This window comes from Lagenorhynchus albirostris, chromosome 2 (assembly GCF_949774975.1).
Source record: "Lagenorhynchus albirostris chromosome 2, mLagAlb1.1, whole genome shotgun sequence".
Lineage (NCBI taxonomy): Eukaryota > Metazoa > Chordata > Mammalia > Artiodactyla > Delphinidae > Lagenorhynchus > Lagenorhynchus albirostris.
Genome location: NC_083096.1, coordinates 65,189,385 through 65,212,257, shown reverse-complemented (window position 1 = coordinate 65,212,257; position 22,873 = coordinate 65,189,385). Strand labels below are relative to the sequence as shown.

Below are 22,873 nucleotides of genomic sequence, written 5' to 3'. Positions count from 1 at the left end.
GCCAGATCCAGACTTTTATCAGTGACATTGTACAAGTTTGACTGCTGAGCTTCATTTACCCCATGATGTGCTACTGCTCGAACTACAAGCTCCTTAAGTGTCTCCAAAGGCCGGGCGACGGCCTCCTGAGAACTTGGAGTTTCTAGTTCCTCAGGGGCCTCTGAGGGCTGAGATGGAGCCTCCTGCTGAAGTGGAGGTGGTTCTACCTCTTCAGTGGGCTCTGGATGCTGAGTCTGGGCCTCTGCCTGGGGCGAAAAAGATTCAACCTCCTCAGGGGTCTGCGGATGCTGAGCAGGGCCCTCCTGGGGAAAAGATTCAGCCTCCTCAGTGAGCTCAGGATTATGAGTTTGGGCCTTCTGCTGGGATGGAGAAATATCTTATCCTCATCAGAAGACTCCCTGTCGTGTAGCTTTTGTGCCATATTTTCCTTGCGTGTGGCGTTGAGAGGCCTATACGTATCCCTATGTCAAAGTGGCCATCTTCTGCCGAAAGGGTCCTCCTAGGAACAGAAAGGGAAATATTAATTCTGCATCTCCCCTGCTTTCTCTGGCCACAGTACTTTCTCCTCCTCAAACTTACCTGACTCTCACTTTCCCCTGAGCTTCTCTTACGCAGCAGAAATCGATAAAAGCCCCTTGGAAGAAAACACACACAGTTAGCGTTACATGTCATTTTTCATCTGTCTCACAATGTGTTATCTCTGGTCGTATTAGGACTAAATGAGTACCTCAGTCCATAATCGCAATGAGCAAAATCACCACAGATCCGGGATCTTGAAAATCATTGCATGCCTGCTGGCCTTCCAGAAGTTCTCTGTGTCTGTCCAAAATGGCCCTCTAGTGTCTTTGGGGAGACCTTTACATGTAGCTTAGCATGGAGTATAGGCAGGATTTTCAGCCCCACTCACCTTTCTTGGTCCTTGGCCAAGTGACATCGTGCAGAGAAAACACTGCACAACGGCGCAGGGCAGAAACATGTTACTCTCTAGATGCGCTTCACACCAGTCCGTTTCGGACTTAGTCGCACATGCAGCATTTGCTGGTGGTGTGGGTGTGGGGAGAAGGTGCTTTTATTTTCCTGGCTGCTCTATCCTAAAGTTGAATCACACCAAGTAAACACATGAAACCAAGGAGCAAAGTTATCTATACCTCTCTGACTTTCATACTGCAGGCTGTCACTGAGGTGTCAGTGAATTGTGGAATCAGTTTAAAGGCCATGACCAGCAGGGAAACACAAAATACTCTTTCTGAATACAAACAGAACAGAAAAAAATCAGAGTGCACAATAAGTTTGTTTCAGAAACTACTCATGTCCATATAGTACGTGTATACTGAATTGTGACATAAAACGAAGCTCACAGCCCAAGCACAGTGTGATCAGTAGAGAAGTCCTCAGTGGAAAGGGACCCTCTTCTTTTTGATAATCACTAGCAGTATGACCATGGGGCAAGATATTTTCCCTTTCTGTTTCTCCAGTTCCTTATTATAAAAGGAAGAGACAAACTACTGTCTAAAGTTTCTCCCGGTTAAAATTCTATGAGGTTTAGATAAAGGGAATACAGAGTAAGGCCCTGAAAAACAGTAGGATGAGAAGGGATGTTTTCTTGCCACTTTACAAAAGGGACTCATATATTCTACCTTTCATCAGCTTTGAGTGAGGCCAGCGCCTAAATCCCCAGCCATGTGGCCCTCCTACCCCAGAGCCTCCTAGAAGGCCTCTGGCCTGGCCTGATGCCTAGGAACCAGGCATCAGGCCAGCAGGAACAGGTACAACCAAAACCTCTCCCCGTCCACCCTCTTTCCTTAAAGGACAAGTGAAAGCAGATGAATCGGTGCCAGTCCTGTTCTAAGTCAGCTTGGGCTGGGGAGCTAATTCTGCTAATAAATAAATTAGGGTAAACCATTAGGGTAATTAAACATTCTTCCTGCTTTTGGTCAGGAAATTGAAATAGATGAGTTCTAAGTTCTCCTCTAGTTGTAAAATTCTGCTTTCAAAACCAATATTTACCTTCTGCTTCTCTTTTTCACTTCCTCTTTTGCAATTCTATGAGAACAGATCTGTTTTTAAAGAAAACATGATCATGATTAGCCATTACAAGTATTTCCAAATCCTTATTCATTCCTTTTTACTTTAAATCTTATCTACCCAGTGAGATGATAACGTTTTTAAGGAAAGGAAATCTACCCTGTTTAATAATCCTTTGACTCTTCCACAGTACCTAACATAGGGACTTGCATGCAGCAGGCGATATATTTTATTGACTGTTTTAGATAATGTTCAACAGATAACTCCTAGTAAATCTGTTAGAAGTAGGAAAAGAAAATAAAAGTATCTAGCAGAAACCTAAGCATTGTTTTAAAGTCAAGAACAACAGTAGGATGCCCATGATTACTGCTACTATTGATCATTGTGGAGGAGGTCTTAATCAGTATGGTAAGAAAAAGGAAGTATTGGAAAGGAAAAGACAAACATATTTGCACATGAAATGAGGGACCTAAAAAGACCAAAAGAATCAACCGAAATTTTATTGGAAGTAAAATGAGTAAGATGGCTCCATACAAAATCAAGAGATCCACATATAAGCCTCAAGAGCTTTCCCATATAAAACAAATAACTAACGAAGAAACAGAAGAAACATCCCACTTACTAAATCAATAGAAATGCATAACGTACCTAGGAATAAACTTAACCAAAAATTTGTAAGACCTATGTGCTGAAAATATTAAAAATTTTCTGAACGACATTAAGAAGATGTACTTACATGGCATGAGATACCATCCTCCTAGAAGGTTGTAAAGAGGTCAATTCTCACATTAACCTCCAAATTCAATGCAATGCAAATTCAATTCAATTCAATTCAATGCAATAGCCAAAATAATTTTTAAATAAAACTTGGCCAGCAGACATTTGGTAGAGAATATATGTAAGAATAGTTATGAAATGTATGAAAAAGAAGGTCAAAGAGTAGGACCTTGTCCTACCAGATATAACATGTGTTATAGAGCAACTGGAATTAAGCAGTGTGATATTGGTACTGGTACAGGACAAGATAACTGGATTAGAGAATAGAGTCCAGATAAAGAAAGAATATTAGACCAGGGAAGAAAGACTAAACCATTCAGTGAAATGTTTGAAAACAATTAGATCTTCATATAGGGGGAAAATGTTAGATCCCCTACCTCAACCTCACGAAAAAAACAAATACAACAAATTCTAGACAGATTATTAAATTACTTGAAGAAAATATTATGGATTATTATTTCGTCATGAGGTGACAAAGGCCTGGCTAACAAAACCCACCGCACATGAGCCATGAGGAGATGTCGGGCAGATATGGTGGCTGACTGTCAACACACATCCTACTCTTCACAGCCCTTGCCCCCTTTTTCCCTGGACCGTTTGTCTTCTTCTTGTTGACTTATGAAACTCTTGGGAGTTCCCTGGTGGTCCAGTGGTTAGGCCTTGGCTCTTTCACTGCTGTGGCCCGAGGTTCAATCCCTGGTCAGGGAACTAAGATTCCGCAAGCTGCATAGCATGGCCAAACCCCCCACGCCCAAACAACCAACCAAACAAACAACAAACTCCTTATAGTAAAGAAATACTGGCTTTCATTGAATTTCAGTGATTCGAATCTTTCCAGTTTTTTTGTCTCTGAGGAGACAAGACAAAAGAGTGGAGTAGGGAGCACAAGCTTTGCAGTCGGGTGAAACTGGCTTCTGCTTTTGGTTTGGCCACGGGGTCTTACATTGATCTCCTTCATCTATGACAGAGGGATAGTCATATCAACCTTACAGGACTGTGGGCATTAAATCAGACAATATATGGAAAACTCTTCCTCTTACGCTTGGCATGAATCAGTGTTAAGCTGGTGTCACAGACAAGATGGTGGAATATATCAAAGGCTCTGCTTGTGGCATCAGGCTCTGAAGGCTCTTTCCCACCATAAGATTATAAAAATATTGCTTTTATTTTCTTCTAATACCTTTATGTGGTCTTTCTTCACATTTATGGAAATATGTTTATTTAAGATGAAAAATGGGGATCCGCTATTATTTACCCCCCAAATAGTTAGGCAGCTATTCTATCACCATTAATTCATTTTTTCCCACTGATTCGAATATTAAAACATGACATTTCAAAAGTCTTAAGAAAACATGGGTCTATTGCTGGACTCTATGCTACTTCAAATAAATATTCGGCTGCATTATTCCTCACTGTGGAATTGACATAACGCCTCATCTCTCTTCCGTTGAACACCATTATTGTCTACCATAGGAAGAGCACTGCATGTCCCCTGTCCTCAAAAAGCCTATCATATAAGTGGGGAGAGGAAATAATGGTTAGGACTCCTCGGTTTCACTGCGGAGGCTACAGGTTTAATCCCTACTTGGGGAACTAAGATCTCGCTGGCGAAATCAAAACAAAAGAAAACAAATGCAAGGTTAAACTACATAGAAGTTAAAAACAATAAAAAGGGGACTTTACAAAAACTGTAAAAAAGCAAAAGGCCATATGCCACCTGGAGATGTAGAAGGTACAGTCTGGGCAATGGCCAATGACTAGCAAGCTGACCCCATGCTAGTCTCCACCCTCCTAGGCTCAGAAATCATACTCTTCCTCACCAAGAGAGAACTCATGTCTTCCTGTTGTGGCGGTCTCACTTTATCAATATCACAGGATTGATAAAAAATCAGAATGCCAAATTATTACTGGACAATGAGAAATACATCTGTTCTACACACAGGTCATCCGTGTCTGCACAATCAGTGAATTACCTTTTGTAGATACAGGCCTCAGTAGCACACTCAAGCACAGTCACAAAATCGAAGGCTACTTGGTGAGAACAGAACTAGAAAAGGAATCAGCTGAATTGAGAATTTAATGGGAAGGCCTGAGGTAGCTGGATCGGCCCATCTCCTCAATAGGCACAGCCTGGCTAGTGGGCCTGACTCTTCAGTTATGCTGCCTAAGGTGCCATCTCTACTCTCGGGCAATGTGAGGATGGGCACTGCCCATGTTGGTCTCTCCTCACCTTTTCTGTGCTTTCACTACTGACCAACCCTCCTGCAGATAGACACATTTCTCTTGAGAAGTTAGTACATCATGTCAGGTTTTATTCAAGTCTGATAGGCCAGGAAGCCATTGGTCCTTACACATCTCTGCTCAGCTCCGTGATGTGCTAACATTGGTGTTTCTCTCCTGGGCGGCTGCCTTTTAAAAAACTGCTTACCACTCTTGCTAGTTCTGAGGGGAAGTGACTATTTGCTATGACCCCTAAGAAATGGTGACAAACCTTACAGGACAAGGATCAGGAGGGCTGGAGTATTCAGGGAACGCTTTATGAAGAAAGATATCTGAACTTGAGTTGGTCTTTGAGAGATTCATAGGACTTCCACAGGCAAAGCAAAATAAAGGAATTTTAGATGGTCAAAGGCACAGACAAAAGTAGGAATGGGTTTGGTGTAACTACCGTATAGTGAGGAGCTGCTTTGGCTGGAATGCGGGGCTGCCATTACAAGAGAAAAGGTCAATAAAGTAGGTTGGATTGGTAGGGTAGAATCAAGATTATCAGCTTATTAAAGTCACTCTTTTAATGTTAGCAACTGCCTGTTGGGAAAAGTAATAAACCATTATGTAACTGAACAAAAGGTAAACAGGTTAGCTCCAGGAATAGGCTACTATAAATATGACATACTTTAGGGTAGCCTGCTGCAGGATTTTACTTGCAGTGTTTTAATGGAAGCTATCTACACAATTCCTAATACACCGGAGAAGAAAGCTGCTAAGTAAACCTAAGGAATTGAAGAGATCACACTTTTATCTTTTAGCCACGTCCTTTTAGACCTCCCAGGGTGATTGATAGCTCCATGAGTATGGAGATCCTATATCTCTCATCATTTCAGCCAACAAGCAAAGAAATCAACAGTAGAATGAGACTGACTGGTGAGTACATCAAATCAGCATACTTTTTTGTGTTGAAGAAATTTTACTATCATGTCAACTCTGGCCTTTTTATAAACTTCACTTGTCAAAATAGTCCAATGGCTTGTTACCATGGATCCAATTCCATAGAGATCTCCTGGGAGTGGGGTTCCTTTAAAAATCCTGTGGGGACTTACCTGGTGGCACAGTGGTTAAGAATTCGCCTGCCAGTGAAGGGGACCCGGGTTTGATCCCTGGTCTGGGAAGGTCCCACATGCTGCGTAGCAACTAAGTCCATGAGCCACAATTCCTGAGCCCGCGCACCTAGAGACTGTACTCCACAACAAGAGTAGCCACCACAATGAGAAGTCCGCCCACTGCCATGAAGATCCAATACAGACAAATAAACAAACAAAAACACAAACAAACAAACAAAAATCCTGGGAATATACTTTTCAGTAAAAGAACAAAGTGTATTCAGTCCTCATGATTAAAGAGAAAAATCAAATAGTAGTAGGAGGAAAGGTGGCTTTGATTCTCAGTTTGTGGGTTCTGAATCTGAATTAATTATTGTCCTTACCTCAGTGAGACACAGAATTGTAACCAAAATCGTCACTACTACAGTTACAGATATTGCCAAGATGAGTTTGTTGTTATAGCCATATCCTGGAACTTCTTCTGTGAGCTAAAAAAAATAAATAACAATTTTTTAAAAACAAGGAGATGGAAGGGATAAAAGCTAACTATTTTTAATCCTATTCTAAATGATAGTTAACTATTCTTAAAATACTATAAAACCCAATCCTTTCAGGCAAGTCGCTTCTATAAGAACAAGCCAAATTGAATGTTATTAATCTTATCATTAGCATTTCCTTCTACAATTTATTTATTTACACATTATTTATCTTGTGTTATGCGTTTTCTAGTCTACCCTAGGAATAGTGGCACACTCTCTAAACGAGCAAAATGGGAGATCACTGTTGTAGGCAGTTTCATGGCTGAAGATAAGGTACAGACTAGGAGCCCGTGGTATTCCTGCTTGGGCACGTTAATGGCATGTCCTAAACTGAGTGAAAGTCCAGCTCCCATGTGTCAGGGGTTATCCTCACCTCACTTGACTCCTGCTCTTTCTGCTCACTCTGGGCTTCTGTGCTCTCACTGATATAGTTGTCAGTTTTCCACTGGTCCGTATGCCATTCCGCTTTGGAAACATTTACTTCTTGCTGCTTGCTGAGAAGTTTCATCAGGAGGCCTGTTTGAGACATGAGGTTGGCACAGGCCAGCTGCACGTGTGTCTCTGAGCAGTCCATTTTCAAAGTCTGGATAACATGAGAAATGAGCCTTCGCATGTCATTGTTGGGGATGAGGGACCGTAGCTGCTGGTTTAGCTGAGTTTCAACTTGATCACCTGGGGATGTGAGCCCTGGGAACGTGAAGCCTGTGGGCTCGGAGGATAATTCAGTGCCCGTGTTGTGGTACTCCCATTGTGTTTTGTTGGTGTGTTGAACAGTTGGCATACTATTGTCTGCAGCAACAGCAGAATGTGCAGTGAAGATGTTCCTATGGGTAGTGTTTCCAGGGCCGTTTCCTCCTGGCAGAGTAGAGTTTCCTCTAGAAACAATTTCATCAGAAACATTTTTTGCAGTATTGTTTTCTGAAGTAGTGTGTTCTGGAGGATGGTCTGAAAGAGAAAATAATGCTAGAAAAGGATTTTCCTAAGAAGTCACTTCTCTTGAAGGTGAAACAGCCTCTCGTGGAGGGGAATTTATGAGACTCCTCGCTACAGAGAACGGAGAGCTTGCAAGCATCATTCTACTGAGTGAACTTTTCTTTCTGAACTTTCGACTCCTTTTGACTTTGGGTTTTCTGTGAACCCGATGAGACTGAGTTTTATGCAAGATGTATTTTTCACCAGAAGGTGAGATTAGTTCAGGAGCCTCAATATTTCTAACTCTAGCCTTTACAGCTTCTAAAACAAAAATAGTGTGGGATAAGTCTTTTGATTTGCTTTTAACCTCAGATGGAGATTTTGGATGGATGGAGGCAAAAGGCCTGCCCTTGAAGTACTGTTTCAGGGAAGAGGAGCCTGCTGCCTTGTGTTCCTTTATGAATGAAGGCTCTGTATTGGACGACTTTCCCACCAGCTTCCTGGGCCTCTGCACCATGAGAAGCTGTTTCAGCTTTCTTGGGGATGGCCTCCTGAGCCTTCTTTCTTCGGCAGTGTTTGCCACAGATTGCTGGGCATTCTGTTTCCTCCTGACGCTCTCATCTCCCACTGCTTTGAGGTGCATTTTCTGTATGCCCCTTGGGCCCCTGAGGACCCTGTTCACTCTCAACAGCTTTTTCTCCGTACTCTCAATATTTGTTAGGCTGTCTTTCTCTGGTTGGGCAGCTTCCAATTTCTTTTGAAAGATGTGGAGTTTAAACATGGCACTTAAATGGTTGGAACGCGTATGCGGGGCAGGTTTATCTTCCTTTTTAACCTCATCAAATTTTTCTTCGGTTTCTGCATCTAACAAATTTTCCAGAAAGTGAAGTTTCTTCAATTTATTTTTATTAGTTGAATTGTTGGGTACAGCTTTAACAGAAGGGCTCCTTGTATTGATTTTCAAAATGCCCAGTGGCATATCTCCATCTTGTGTATTGAATGAATGGTAATAATATTGATTCCACATCTCCTAGATTTCCATCTGAGATAAGAGGCAGTATGTAATTCAGTGCACTGATAATATCACTTTTATTATTAAAGTCCAGCTGCTCATTCATGAAGCCTGACAAGCTGACAGCACTTTATCTGAGGATGCCCTCTCTGACTCAATAGTCAGCTCGCTGCTGTTCTTCTTCCAGGCTTGTAACACCTTCATCAACGATTCTTCTGCATTCCCTATAGATGTTTCTTCATCTGTCAAAAATAACTGTTTTTGATCATTGAAGACTGATGGGACAGCTTTTAGTCAGTCCACAGCCAAATAAATTAGGAATCACTCAACGTTTGAGTGCCACTTAGGAGAAAAAGAAACACACACTTAACTCTATGACTGGCAACAGCAAAATGATATCTCTTGAAAAAGTGGCTATCTACTCAGAAAATTCTGTAGCATGAAATATAGTAACTGTATTCAGGATTACTCCACTGGTTCCCAGGGGCCAGAACTGAAGAAAAGCCAAGGGTGGAAGACAAATATTCCCCTACTCAGCTGGACTCTCTGCAGATCTACTGTGACTCCTCAAATTTATATACCCCATCCTGTCCTTCCTCAGAGGCAGAGGAGTGTGAGGCTTCCTCTATCCACCTCTTTAGTGTGCTTGTGTCCTTGCTACCATCACAGATGGCCACGACAACAACCGCCATTAACGGGTCGTCATCTGGACATTTTCTTCTCCACCCACCCACCAAGTCCTTTGCACACTCCCTGCTTCCATATATCCCAGCCCTCATAAGAGAAGGCTCTATACAGAAAAAAACCACTATGTCCACCCGAGCTCTTTGCTAAAATTTGGGCAGGGATCTGGGGTATAAGTTAAGAGATTTGCCCAATTGTAGGCCAACATGGAATGTTCAACAAATCAATGGAATAATACTTGAGGTCCAAAATGCAGAAGGGAAAAAGCAACTTCTGTCAGATGGCTACTTTGCCTTCATTTCATTTTACTTCTAATATTTCCAGCTTCACTTGGGGAACCATCCAAAGCTTCTGACTGTGTGAAGGTAATGTGTACCATTGTGTAGCTGGGCTTCACTTCCAAAAGGATTAAAAGTATTTTTCCTGAGGGTCAAAGGAGGAGGGAAGGGTCATGAGAAAGGAGGAGCATGGGCTTGCAGAGAGCCCCAAACTGGAGAGAGGAGATCGGGGCACTAGGGTCATAGCACTTAACATCTCTGATCTTGTTTCTCCTCACCTGTAAAAGGAGATTAAAAATGCCTTTTCTGCCCACTTCTGGGGTAGAAGGGAATAATACAACTAGTAAAAAAATTGTTTGGGGGAGTTCCCTGGTGGTCTAGTGGTTAGGACCCGGCACTTTCCCTGCTGTGTCCCGGGTTCAATTCCTGGTTGTGGAGCTAAGATCCCACAAGCTGTGTATCACAGACAAAAACAAATTGTGTTGAAAAATCAGCGATATTGTCTTTATATAAGTAGCAAAGTGTTATTATTTATGATGTGCTCTAGATCAGCGATAGAGACCTGTATTCAAGCTACGTGGGCATGAAAGCACATTTTGGAAGTCACCAAGTTAATGCCAATAAATCTAATATATAGAAAAATAGTTGAAAGCCCCTGAGTGTTTTGTGGATAGAAAAGCTTGAGATTCAGAGCAAGTTCAGAGCTGGACAGCCTAAGAATAAACTAGCTCTCCATTCCATTAGAAGGGCTAGGTAGCAGCTTCTGGTTATGGAACCAGAAATCTCAGCCTCCAAATAGGACATAAAACAGCATCACTTGTACTCTTTATAAAATTGCAGAAACAAACAAAATAAACAAAAACATATTTACACCTGTCCTATAACACAAATGGCACTTGAGACCTAATGTATATAAAATCAGTTTACAAACTGTGATGCACTCTATCAATAAGTTCTCATTTGCAGAGAGAATAGCATAGGATATGTGGCCATTAATGTTAATTCCCTTCCCGCTTCCATTCCTTTCTCTTGTCCCTTTATGTAGGTGGATCAGTAACATTATTAAGCTAAAAATGTAACTGAGCAACTATTAGCTTAATAATGTAACCAACACTCTGATTCTTACCAAGGGGGTAGTTCTTAGAAACTTAGGGAGCTGGAACTCTGAATGAATGAATTAAAATAATGAAATTACATCATTAATTTTAATTTTAAATTAATTTTAAAAATTATCATCATTGATTAAAAATAAAATTAAATTAAAAATTTATTATCCCGCAGTTGAGACTCACCACAATGTGTGAAGTCTGTCAGGCATCCACTGTCAGAACACAGCTTGACTTTCTTACAGACAACCTCAATGGTATTTTTAAATTGGCAGAGGCAGCAGGCCATATGGCTAGCTAGGTAAGATCCTATAAACGGAAACACACATAATTAAATTCATAGTAAAAGAGTTACTTGAGTAGGTAGAAGAGGTAGGCCAAGGCCACCACAGACCAGTTAAAAAAGGAGTTCTTGGGGCATATGGACTGCAGAACTGAATAGGGGCCGGTTAGCCAATTGCTGCTCTTGACTGTTGTAAATAAATATAGAAGAGGAGAGATGTGCCCAACAGAAGGATTAGAATGGCAGTAGGTATGGTATGCCTAGAAAAAAGGGAATAGGGATTAGAATTGGGTGACACTGATCTGTACTTTAATTCAGAATTATCTCCTTCCAACGCGAAAGCCTCACTTTGGGTTGAGAGTACACAGGAAGAAGGCACACTTCTAAGAAGAGTCTGAATAAGACCGCACCTTCTGGAATCCCTTTCTCAGTTCCTATTTGTGAGTAGTAATATATTAGAAGTTATTCTAGTAATAAAAAAGCATCGTGTGGTTAAACAATAACAGAGATCGCATTGGCCAAATCTGGACAAAAGGAATATTCCAAAGAATAACATTATTATTATAATAAGGTATAACATAGTTAATTTTAAAAAAAGCACATGAGTTCATAGTGATACTCAAAATGAAAAGTGGGGGAGCTCTTCTGTATAGAATAGTGTCAGCTAATAAATGCAAAATGGATGATAGAATAGGAAAGTGTCATTTTGCAACTATCGATGTAATAATTGATTCAGACACAGATTATCATTGATGCAGAGTTGGGTGAAGAGTTGTTTGAAAGTAGGATCTTCACTGATCCCAAAGTATCACCCCACAGATTATTTATCAATTACCAAGGGGAACAATAACTTTACAATACAGAGATATGGAAGAAACCACCTTAATCAAGTGATCAAACTTAGCACTGGGCCATCCTGCTGGGATGGAGAAATTTCAGCTTCCTCAGGGGGTTCCGTAGGTTCATCTGGGCTCCCAAAAAATCCCTAGGTAGGCTGTCCTCAGGATAAATGGCATCCATACTGGGATCTAAATAATCACCCTGCAACTGTTCTACACCCTGAGTGTTTTTTTGAAATTGGCCTATAGTTCCAACAATAATTTTGTCAAGCTGTTGATGCTGAACTAGATCTTTCTTCAGGTTTGGGGGTGAAACAATAAACTTCATTGGTTTTGAGCTGTTACTACCTAGAGGTGGAACAAGTATTTCAAATGACTGGTGACCTTCAGCCTCCTCTAGACCTATGTGTTCAGTCTTACTTTTGTGTCGAGAAGGGAGAACCAAGGGCTGATTCTGATCCCAGTCTAGCACTGGAACTGCCTCTGGGAGCTTGTGATGTTGGGTTTGCTTGTTATTTAGATCCTGATGGGGAACAGCAAACTGATCTGGCCCTGTAGGCAGCTCTCCAACCGAATCCGTGTCCGGGTATGGAACCCCAGTCTCAGTCAACTCCTGATGAGGCCAGGCCAACATCTGGACTGGAGACAAGGACCTTAAGTAATTAAAGCCCCGGCTTCTGCCAGGGGTGTAAGGGCACGGGGCAATTTGGGAGGAGGGTCTGAGGCCTGTGAAGACCAAGCCTCTGTCAGCCGCGGGGAGTTGGGGGTCACCTGGACGGGGCCCAGGGCTCACTCCGGAGGCTGAACTGCCTGGACTAGAAGCCACCGTCCTTGCCATGTGAGGAAGAGCCGAGGCAACCAATGGCACAGCCGGGACATAACATGCGGCGCCTCCAGGGGCAGTGACCCAGGCCAGTGAGGAGCCAGAGCCACATCCTGCGTCCGAGCTGAACCGCTATGCCAGCGCCGACGCGACGGCTCACCTTAGCAACCGCGCGCCCCGCCCCCGGCTAACGTCCCTCCCGTTATTTATGACGTCTTTAGTTACGCCACCGTTATTAGGCGTGTGGAGATCCAATCCGCGCCACCAGAGTGGGACTTTCTCCCAGAGTCCCCAGGGCGCAAGTCATCCTTCCCCTTGCAAAGGTGACAATTACCTCCTGCCGGGCCCTCTTGCCAAACCCGCCCTGCCCTCCCTGGCCCCAAACAATGAGGCGGGATGTGGGCTGCAGACCCGAGTGGCCCCAAACTCCAGCAGCCCAAGGGTTGAGGGGGGAGGGAAGGATGCAGAGCTTCCCGAGGAAACCAAAGGACCTGGCATTCTAGGAAATTCAAAAGTGCTAGTCCAGTTCTGGCAATCTGAACTCTTCCTCCTCAAAGCTGAAGTCTGAGAGACTTTCCTGCTCCCTTTGGCCACACGGCTGACAAGAAAAGTAGCTAACCTGCAAAATGAGCACCAGTTAGGGTGGCGGGAAGAGAACACACCTTACAATTATGCGAAAATGTTGCCATTTCCTCCAAACTCTCAATATTCACGTCTCATTATTCATACACCACTCTGTTATTAGGGGTCACCACTGAATCAGGGATGACTCCACAACTTCTGAAGGAGGAGTTTGGGCAGGTGAGCAATTCATTCTGGGAAAGAGAGTCTAAAACAACGGCCCTTTACATTACTATGGAAAACATCCCCCAATCCAACTTTTCAAAACAGAGCCATTAATCTAGAAAAAAACTACAGTGTCACTTTTCAGAGGTCTACCTTGTGTGCACATATGGAGAAGACACTTAGAATATTAAAGTCAGCATGTTAAGTAATTTTCATGTTAAGTAATTTTCTTGAAATACTGTAACTAGCACTCAGTTTAATTTCTTCACAGTCCTTTTCATAATCTATTTGATTTAATTTTAATTGTCTGGTACACCTATAACACCTAAATTCCAAGAGAGAAGGAGTTTCACCTTATTTCCAGCGCCTAGCACATAATGGTTTCTAAATGGAACTGATTCCAAGATTGGCCTCATTTAGGAGTGGATCTGTTGTTATAATCAGGTTTCCAGAATCTTTAGTGTCAATACGGAACCCTTTCCTCTCACATTTCATAGGAAACTAGACTTCTTAAAGCCCAAACATGGATACGTTTCAAGTTCCCTTGACTGATTTAAATTGATTTAAAATAATTATTTTGTACAGGAAAAAACTTTCAAAATTTTTCAGAACATAACCACCTTTTCTTTCTCTACTCTCTTCCCTTCGAAACAAACTTTGCAACATTGGGGTGAGTTAAATAATCAGAAATCTAGCCAAAAATTCAGGTCTCAATGACACGAAACACATTTTTTGCTCCTTTTAAATAAAAATCCTATATGCAGTACATTAATGTTTTCTTTCAGAAATTACGTTGACAACTTAATCCGTAACTCGAGGCATCCATATAACTGTTTTACAGAAAGATTCTTTGGCAAAATATTTAACACAAGATACATATGAGATGCTGAGATCTGGGTAATATACCTTACTTGAAAGGCATGAATAGTTTTTAAACAGTGTAGCATAATCACACTTAAGACCATAGTTACTCTGTTCCCAAATCCCTGCAATTCTAACTGAGGGGAGTTCTAAAAGGCCTGTGTCTTCTCCTGTGTCCACAACCGTAGACGTACACTGGTGGCCCTCAATCCTGCTCTCCAAACTTCAAATAAGGGGCCAGAGACAAGGCCCGGGACTTGGAAAAGTCCTAGAAATTCCCTGCCTCAAAAGCAGTTTCACCTTTTCCTAAGGAAGACAGAACTGAGTAGATATGCTGAAGTCTTCCAAATCCTGCTGGGTGTTTTGAATTATGTCTACACTGGCTGTGTACACCTTGAGCTTTTATCTCCACATACTTGAATTAAATCCTGTAGTTCCTCTTCGGTTCTAGCATCTGTGACCTCTTCACAGGGTCTATATGCCACAGCTGTTTTACCACTTTTGTAATAAAGTTAACAAGGATCAATTCAGAAGTTTTCTTGTTCTAAAACTTCCTATATACAATGGTAGCACTGAATAATTAGACATTCTTTTGACTTCTAAAAACAGAAAATAAGAGCATTTTCCTAGAAGTTGCCTCATCTGACACTTCAGTTTTTATTATAATTATTTGTGAAGACATATATAAGAAGTATCAACTTTATGATAAAGTTTTCAAAAACTTTATGATCTTAGAAATAAGAACTAAGGGGACTTCCCTGGTGGCACAGTGGTTGGGAATCTGCCTGTCAGTGCAGGGGACATGGGTTCGAGCCCTGGTCTGGGAAGATCCCACATGCCGCGGAGCAACTAGGCCCGTGCGCCACAACTACTGAGCCTGTGCTCTAGGGCTAATGAGCCGCAACTACTGAAGCCCACGTGCCACAACTACTGAAACCCCAGCACCTAGAGCCCATGCTCCGCAATGAGAGAGGCCACAGCAATGAGGAGCCCGCACACCACAATGCAGAGTAGCCCCCACTCGCCCCAACTAGAGAAAGCCCATTTGCAGCAACAAAGACCCAACACAGCCAAAAACAAATAATAAATTTATAAAAAAAAAAAGAAATAAGGAATAAGGACATAGAAATTAAAAGCTGTGGAAACAAAAATGTTGAATCAAAATACAATTAAATAGGAAGGCATTAGGTGGGGGTCAAAGTGAGTTCAAACCTGGTAGAGATACCACTGGACTATAACGGATACTTCCTATTAGAAGCAAGGCAAGTGCCTACTCCTTGGGACAAAAATTCTACCAGATAAAATTAACAACGCTTTGGAGACAGAGACAGAGAGAGGGAGCATTTGAACACTCTACTGGCAGAAACTGGCCCATGTACCCTTTGGACAATACAGCTTTCCTCAAGGCAAGCTAGAGCCACCAGGCTTTTTGGTCTAAGGAGTTTTGGGTACATATAAGGAGTACCCTGGCATATTAGGCACAAACAACCCAGGCATTTAGTTTGGTTCTTAAAGGTTGTTACCCAGAGTTGACAGCTGATGGAGATTCTGCCTGACGACCAGAGAAGTCAAACTTCACTGGAACGACTTCCCAGGCTGGAAGACCAAGACCAATCAAGGGTCAACTCTTACAAGCCAATAAGGTCTCTGACAACTTAGCTAGGATTTCTCAGTCTCTAAGCCTGCAGGGCTGTGAAGCAGGGGAGCAATTCTGTTCCGGGAATCTACTAATAGATAGAAACTACATAAAGTTTCCTTTGGGCACAGCCTGTGACATTCTCACCGCTGTATAACTCGATAGGGAACACAATCAACGCTATTCAATAGCATGACCAGTTTCAAGGCTCACAAAAACATAGCCGATTATTATATAAGAATCATATTCACCCAATACATTAGAAATGAAAACTGAAATTCAACTGATTCCAAAAAGATTGCCTAATAAACACTTCAACAAGAAAACAACGGTAATAATAATAGTCAATATACTTTGTCTGCTTACTATGCTTCAGGCATAGTTCTAAGCTTTTTACATTCATCATCTCATTTACTCTTACAGTATCCCCCATTTGGTGGTAAGCTGAATTACTAACCCTATATGCAGATAAAGAAATTGCAGCTTAGACATATTAAATACCTTCAAATGTCTCTGGCTAGAAAAACCTACAATTGGGACAACAACAGCAACAAAATCTAAGAGACAATGTTAGGACTCAAACACAGGTGTCCAAGGCTTATAATCACTACACTACTCTGTATGATAAGCAAGCAATTGAGGAAGAACTGGATCAAACACTTTCTGTATGAACTGAGGCAAGTCATTCTACATCTAAACACTGGGGACAATAATATTTGCTGTCGTTCTTCTCATAAATGCCACAAAGAACAAATTTAAGACTGTTGCTATGAAAGCATATGGGGAATGAAAGAATATGTAATGTTTTAGATAACCATTATATTCATCGAATTAACTTTTCAAATAAGTTTATTTGCTCACTGAAACTGAAGCACTTCAATGACAATCAAAAAGGTCTTACCTAAAAGCACAATCAGTAATCTCTGAAATGCATCTGTCATAGCTTTCTGAATAGCAAGCTTCTGGGTTATCTTCCTTTTCATAAACAACAATAATGACCCTAAATCCAACCAAAACAGATGAATTTAAAATGCCTATATGAATAACTGATTTCTAGATTATATGTTTAAAACTAAAAATGCATCTGTGATTCTTAGATCATTACCTTAGTGATTAAGGACAGGCACAACACTGGGGTACGGGTGAATGTCTCCATTGCAGGTATACCCTGGCATGGCATATTTTTACAGCTCAGATCTATTCTGGAAGTTCCTAAAATACTAGACGGGAAATGCAAACTAAAATCGTGGCCGAAATCTCACATTACTCACAGATTTCAAATGGACAAGCTGAGGCTGCACTGCTACAGACCCTGCTCTCCTCTGCGTAAAGGGCTGGATTCATACCGTGAGACAGATTTGGTTGTAGTGCAGATGATCTGGACTCTACTCAACCATCACCCACTCAGGTGGATGGTGGAGCCTCCTCCACCCCATTCGCTAACAGCCCTGCCTCTGACTTAAAACCCTAAGCCCAAGTGCCATGGATTCTAGGAAAAAACTCAGTACCAATCGGAATCCCCTTTCTAGGGATCTACATTTACCTATTCTGCTCAGGCCCTTTTATAGGAGACAAAGGACTGAACATTTACACAAGAGTTTATTTCAATCTTTAGACAATGATTTTGTTAGGATAACTGAAGGACAGAAGACATCTATATTTGAAGGACTATTTTAGCACAAAAATAATTATTAACCACAAAAAAAAAAATTCCTAACTAATTTACCCTCCTCCTAAGATTCCTGACAGGCAGTCAGTTCTAAAATTCTAAAGGTTAAGGTGCTGTCAGGTATTGCCTAAGATGAAAACCTATATTTTCGGGCAGAACCATTCTGCCCAGGGCTTTAGTTGCTTAGAAAAGGTGATGATGTATCTGAAAAGTTGAGTTTCAGAAAGAAAGGAAAAAAGAGAAATCCCACTGCCTCACCTCCCCACACACACACATACTGGAAAACAGACCTTCCTCCAACTTATCCAAAGGTTCCTCAGCCATGCCAACTCAGGGACTCCTGCACTTGTGGGAGGGCAACACCACCTCTAAAGCACAGAAGACCTTCAGGCTTTGCTTCTGAAGTTGTGTCACAATATCTTCATTTTCCCTTTCTTCAAGGTTAGAAAGATCCTGAAGCTGTTAGGATTTTGAATTAAACGCTAGACTTCAACATATTCTGTTGTTAGAAATAAAAGATAAACTCCAGGAATCCCAGGTAATAGTTTAGGTATGCTACCCTTTCAAAATCAACTGAGACTTGCAAATGAATGACTAGATATGGACACCTATTTTTTATGATATACCATACAAATACTGGAGAAAATTTTGGACACCACCATCCAAGTCATTGAGATTATCACTAATTCTAGGTGGAAGGCCAATGCTCAGATACTTCCATGTGGAAGCCTCCCACATCTCCTCCCTATAGCCATGTTCTATTCTTCTCTCTAAAGTCTAGGAGTTCAATGTTGAAAGGAGTCTGGTTAGTCAAAGAAAGTCTACAGAGTTTACCTTGATGATCCTTTTTCACCACCCATGGAAACCAAAGAAGTAATTTGCCAATTCTTGGCATCTGGAGCTGTTTAGGGCAAGCGTATTATGATGAACCTCCTTATGTCTGGCGCCGAGATGAACCTAAAGACATAAAAGACCTAAAAATATCACAACCCTACATAGAGATTTATTTTGGATATACCTGAGATTCATCAATACCAATTTTATAGAGTGGTTGTGAAGATTAAGTAGGACATTTTAAGCAATGAGTTCACAGTGAGCCCTAAATAAATGCTATTTATTATTTTTAAGTCAGTACTTTTCTGCATCATTTCCAGGACCCCTGATTAACCAGAAGGTTCCCTGACATCCGGTGGTGAAAGTGATGATGAAAGCATCCAAGGAAGCCCAGCAGAAGCCTATTATGGGGCTGGGGGTAAGCAAAGGAATGGACTGTTTTACTCGTCTCATCCTGTAGCTCCTGCTTGAGAATATGACCTGAAGAGGAGACAAGATGGACCTGCCACTGAATTAGGACCTTAATCTGTAGCACTCCCTCCCCAAGTTACTAACCCCTGTTAGAAGAGGGAATATGTATACCTCTATAAATGTAAATAAAGCATCAAAAAGAATTAGAGATTCATCTGCATTAACAAGCTTCTTTGAGAGTGCAAATATTTCCAGTCTTAACTCTGTAAATAACTTACATATTACTGTGGATTTTATACATCACTACTTCTTTCTGAAACGTCTATTTCCATTTGAACAGGGTGTAGTATATAAATTTAGTCATAAAAATTCAAATAATACAAATAAAATCAAAGCATTGTTAATTCTTTGTTGATTTGTTTGTGCATCTTCCTCTGTCACTAGTTTATGAGCTCCTTCAGTGCTTGAAGGAACCATATATTATTCTTTCCTTGTTACCAGAAAGAAGAATACATATTGGCATATAATAGAGGAGTGATGTTCTGTTGACTGAGTGAATGAATGAGTACATAAGAAAATGAAGTTACTTTCTCCAACTGAAGCTGCCTGCTGGGAAGGAGAAATGAAGATTAATTTTTAAATATTGAGTGTCGCATGGGATGCTAGGCCCTGTACGGTGAGTCATAATGGAGCTGTCCTGGACAATTAGGAGTCTTCAGAAGGGCTCTGAGCCACTGGGTAGTAGAGACAGTTGACATCTCGGATAACCTTGCCACAGTTCTTGCTGGCAAACCTTTCCCTTCGTGCTACTGAGAAAGACTCAGATACATTATGCCTTTCCTTCATTCTATTTTAAGATGTTATTCTCTTTTCTGTATTTATAAAAAACACGGGGAAAAAAGATAGGAAGATACCTGACAATGAATAAAAGAACACATAATTGGAACTTCCGTGCTGGTGCAGTGGTTAAGATTCCGTTATCCCAATGCAGGGGGCCAAGGTTCAATCCCCGGTCAGGGAACTAGGTCTCACATGCATGCTGCTACTAAGAGTTCGCACGCCACATTTAAGGAGCCTGCCTGCTGCAAATGGGGAGCCCACATGCCACAACTGGGGAGCCCTTGAGCCACAACTAAGGAGACCGCCTGCTGCAACTGAGACCCGGTGCAAGCAAATAAATAAATAAATAAATAAAATTGAAAAAGAACGCATAAGTAAAGTACAGAAAAATTTTGGGGTTGTGGGTAGTAAACTAACGCTCTGCATTAAATAAAGAAATCTAATACGAATCCCCTTTCCTCTCAACTCTATAGTGACTTGGAGAACATTTTCTTCATTACGCTATCAGTGACGGGCTATATGCTGTGAAAATCTCACAACCTACGCTTATGGAATGGTCTTTATGTCAAATATAAGAAAAGAACTCATTACTCACAACTGATACTAAGTAACTGTTTCATATTCTTTCCAGGACCATCTGTCATATCTGAGTGGTACATGAAATGGTCGCAGGGTCCGCAAATAAAAGCATGTCTGACAAAAATCATTTCAATCCCAGGAAGTACAGCCAGGATTGAAGAGGGTGTTAAACAGGGTACAGAACTGAGAGTTAGTGTACCTGGAGTCACATCTGAGGAGAGTTCTCAGATTCAATAAAGGTGAAATCAGTGAGTAAAGAAATATGGGTGAGAAGAGGCAGCAAGGTCAGTAGGAAGTAGCTAGAGCAAGAAGCCAATCAGAGAAGACACACAATTATAAAGGGAAAGGTCTGGGAAGTCTAAGCCTCACTCCCTTATTCAGAGGAATTGAAAAGGCCCTTAACATAATGAAATGTTAATTCTGGGGAGGTAAAACTGGATGGCATGTTAATATGGAATAAGGTTTCTACAATGCATTAAAGAATATTTAACCATTCTCTGGAATCTGAAGTGAGCTCTTAATAGGCAGTTTGAGAGTGATGATGATGATGAAGCCTCCTTTACCTTACATCTGACAAAAGTTTGTCAAGCTCGGGACTTCCCTGTTGGCACACTGGTTAAGAGTCTGGGTGCCAATGCAGGGGACAAGGGTTCGATCCTTGTCCGGAAAAATCTCACATGCCGCAGAGCAACTAACCCCGTGTGCCACAACTACTGGGCCTGTGCTCTAGAGCCCGTGAGGCACAACTATTGAAGCCCGTGTGCCTAGAACCCGTGCTCCACAACAAGAGAAGCCGTCGTGATGAGAAGCCCATGCACTGCAACGAAGAACAAACTCCACTCGCCGCAAATAGAGAAAGCCGACACGCAGCAACAAGACCCAACGCAGACAAAAATAAATAAATAAATTCATTAATTAATTAGAAAAATTTGTGTCAACTTCACATATTTAAAATCCACATAAATGTATATATAAATAAGATTCTTGTGAAGATTTCTTAAATTAAGGGGCAGCAGAAAATGACATGGGGTTTAACATCAGTTAAGTTTGGGTTTGGCCTCTAGTTTCCACGTTTACTGTCATGAACCTTAAGTAAGTCACTTAAGCATCCTGAGTTCGAGTTTCTTCATCTAAAAAAAAAGAAACAAACAACTGGGGAACTGGGGGATCAGTGGAGCAGTGCATGTGAGAGCATTCTGTACACCACAGTGCTGTACAAACGCTGGCTGTTGTTTTTGTTTGTCGGTTTGTTTGTTTTTTCCCTGGGATCTTAGTTCCCAGACCAGGGATTCAACCCGGGCCCTCAGCAGTGAAAGTGCAGAGTCCTAACCAGTGGACCACCAGGGAATTCCCGATGGCCTATTAGTTTTAAATTCAGCACATCATCCTAGTAGAGCGAGGAATTCCACATTTGGACCCACCTTCACTGGAGATGTGTGAAAAAGCTGCTTCTGGTCGCATGGCTTTTGGGCTCTGTGGGCATCCCTTGCTGAATAAAACTTGATGATGGCAGAGAACCCAGTACCTCCCACTGCTGCGTTTGGGAAGAGTCGGACCGAATACAGAAGGCCAAACTAAGAGAAGACTGTAAACAGAGAATGCTTTAGGGTGGTCTCACACTAAGTAAGTGCAGTAAATTTCAGGCCTAGGAAACAAAACCGCCCATTCCTTTATATTCCCCCAGCCCTTCACCACAGGCATGTGGTGAACCTGGAACTCCAAACACTTCTCATTTCATGAACAAGTTTCCTTCTGAAATCCTAAGCTTCGAGAAGCATTAGGAGGCAATTCCTTCTCTTGGGGACTAACTCTCAAAAATCTATGGGGGTGAGCTGACTGTTCAGGTCGTCTCTGGAACTAAGATTCCTCTCAGCAGAGACCACAGGCAGATGAGGTACTGAAGCAGTACCCCGGGGCGCCCAGTTACTGGGGCACGGGGTGTCTTCCTCCACCCTTCCCTTCCCTTCCCTCCCCTCCGGCACGGCTCAATTGCAAAGCCTCGGGGGTGGGTCCAGAGCTCAGCTCCCACACCAGCAAGGTTTTGTCACTCTCGATGGGAACCGCAAAAGGTACCAACTGCACCATCCCACCGTCACCGCACGTGCGCTGCTCGGGGCGCAAGCGGACTACGCTTGCGCACGCGCACTACGCTTGCGCACGCGCACCCGTGCTTTTTAAATACTTAGTGCCAATAAATCTAATATATAGAAAAATAGTTCAAACCCCCTGAGTGTTTTGTGAATAGAAAAGCTTGAGATTCAGAGCAAGTTCAGAGATTGACTGTCTAAGAATAAATTAGCTCTCCATTCCATTAGAAGGGCTAGGTAGCAGCTTCTGGTTATGGTATCCGAAACTCTCAGGCTCCAAATAGGACATAAAACAGCATCACTTGTACTCTTTATAAAATTGCAGAAACAAAATAAACAAAACTATATTTACACCTGTCCTATAAGACAAAGGGTACTTGAGACCTAATGTATATAAAATCAGTTTACAAACTGTGATGCATTATATCAATAAGTTCTCATTTGCAGAGAGCACAGTATAGGATATGAGGCCATTATGTTAATTCCCTTCTGTAGTGGGATAACTGAGGACATGAAAAGGAGACGTGACCCATGAGCTCCCCCCCCCCAGCAAACTGAGGGCTGGCGAATAAGCC

General features: G+C 41.9%; 2 protein-coding genes and 1 pseudogene across 2 annotated transcripts in view; all 3 read right to left on the bottom strand.

Annotated features, from left to right (window-relative positions):
* The window catches only part of LOC132515427 (leucine-rich repeat-containing protein 37A3-like), a gene marked incomplete at its 5' end in the record, with an annotated part of 65,547 nt that extends 65,206 nt beyond the window's left edge, over window positions 1-341 (bottom strand). Inside the window, 1 exon segment of the mRNA XM_060141848.1 lies at window positions 60-341. Coding sequence (XP_059997831.1) covers window positions 60-341 — 282 coding nt within the window.
* Window positions 340-12,406, bottom strand: LOC132515426 (leucine-rich repeat-containing protein 37A3-like). The gene is given in 8 exon segments (XM_060141847.1): window positions 340-499; window positions 2,008-2,057; window positions 6,503-6,607; window positions 7,032-8,568; window positions 8,570-8,711; window positions 8,714-8,824; window positions 10,837-10,959; window positions 12,193-12,406. Coding segments are annotated over 8 exon segments (2,442 nt in total).
* A 706-nt stretch (window positions 12,407-13,112) lies between these two features.
* Window positions 13,113-22,296, bottom strand: LOC132515866 (RAD52 motif-containing protein 1-like; annotated as a pseudogene).
* Window positions 22,297-22,873: the final 577 nt, after the last annotated feature.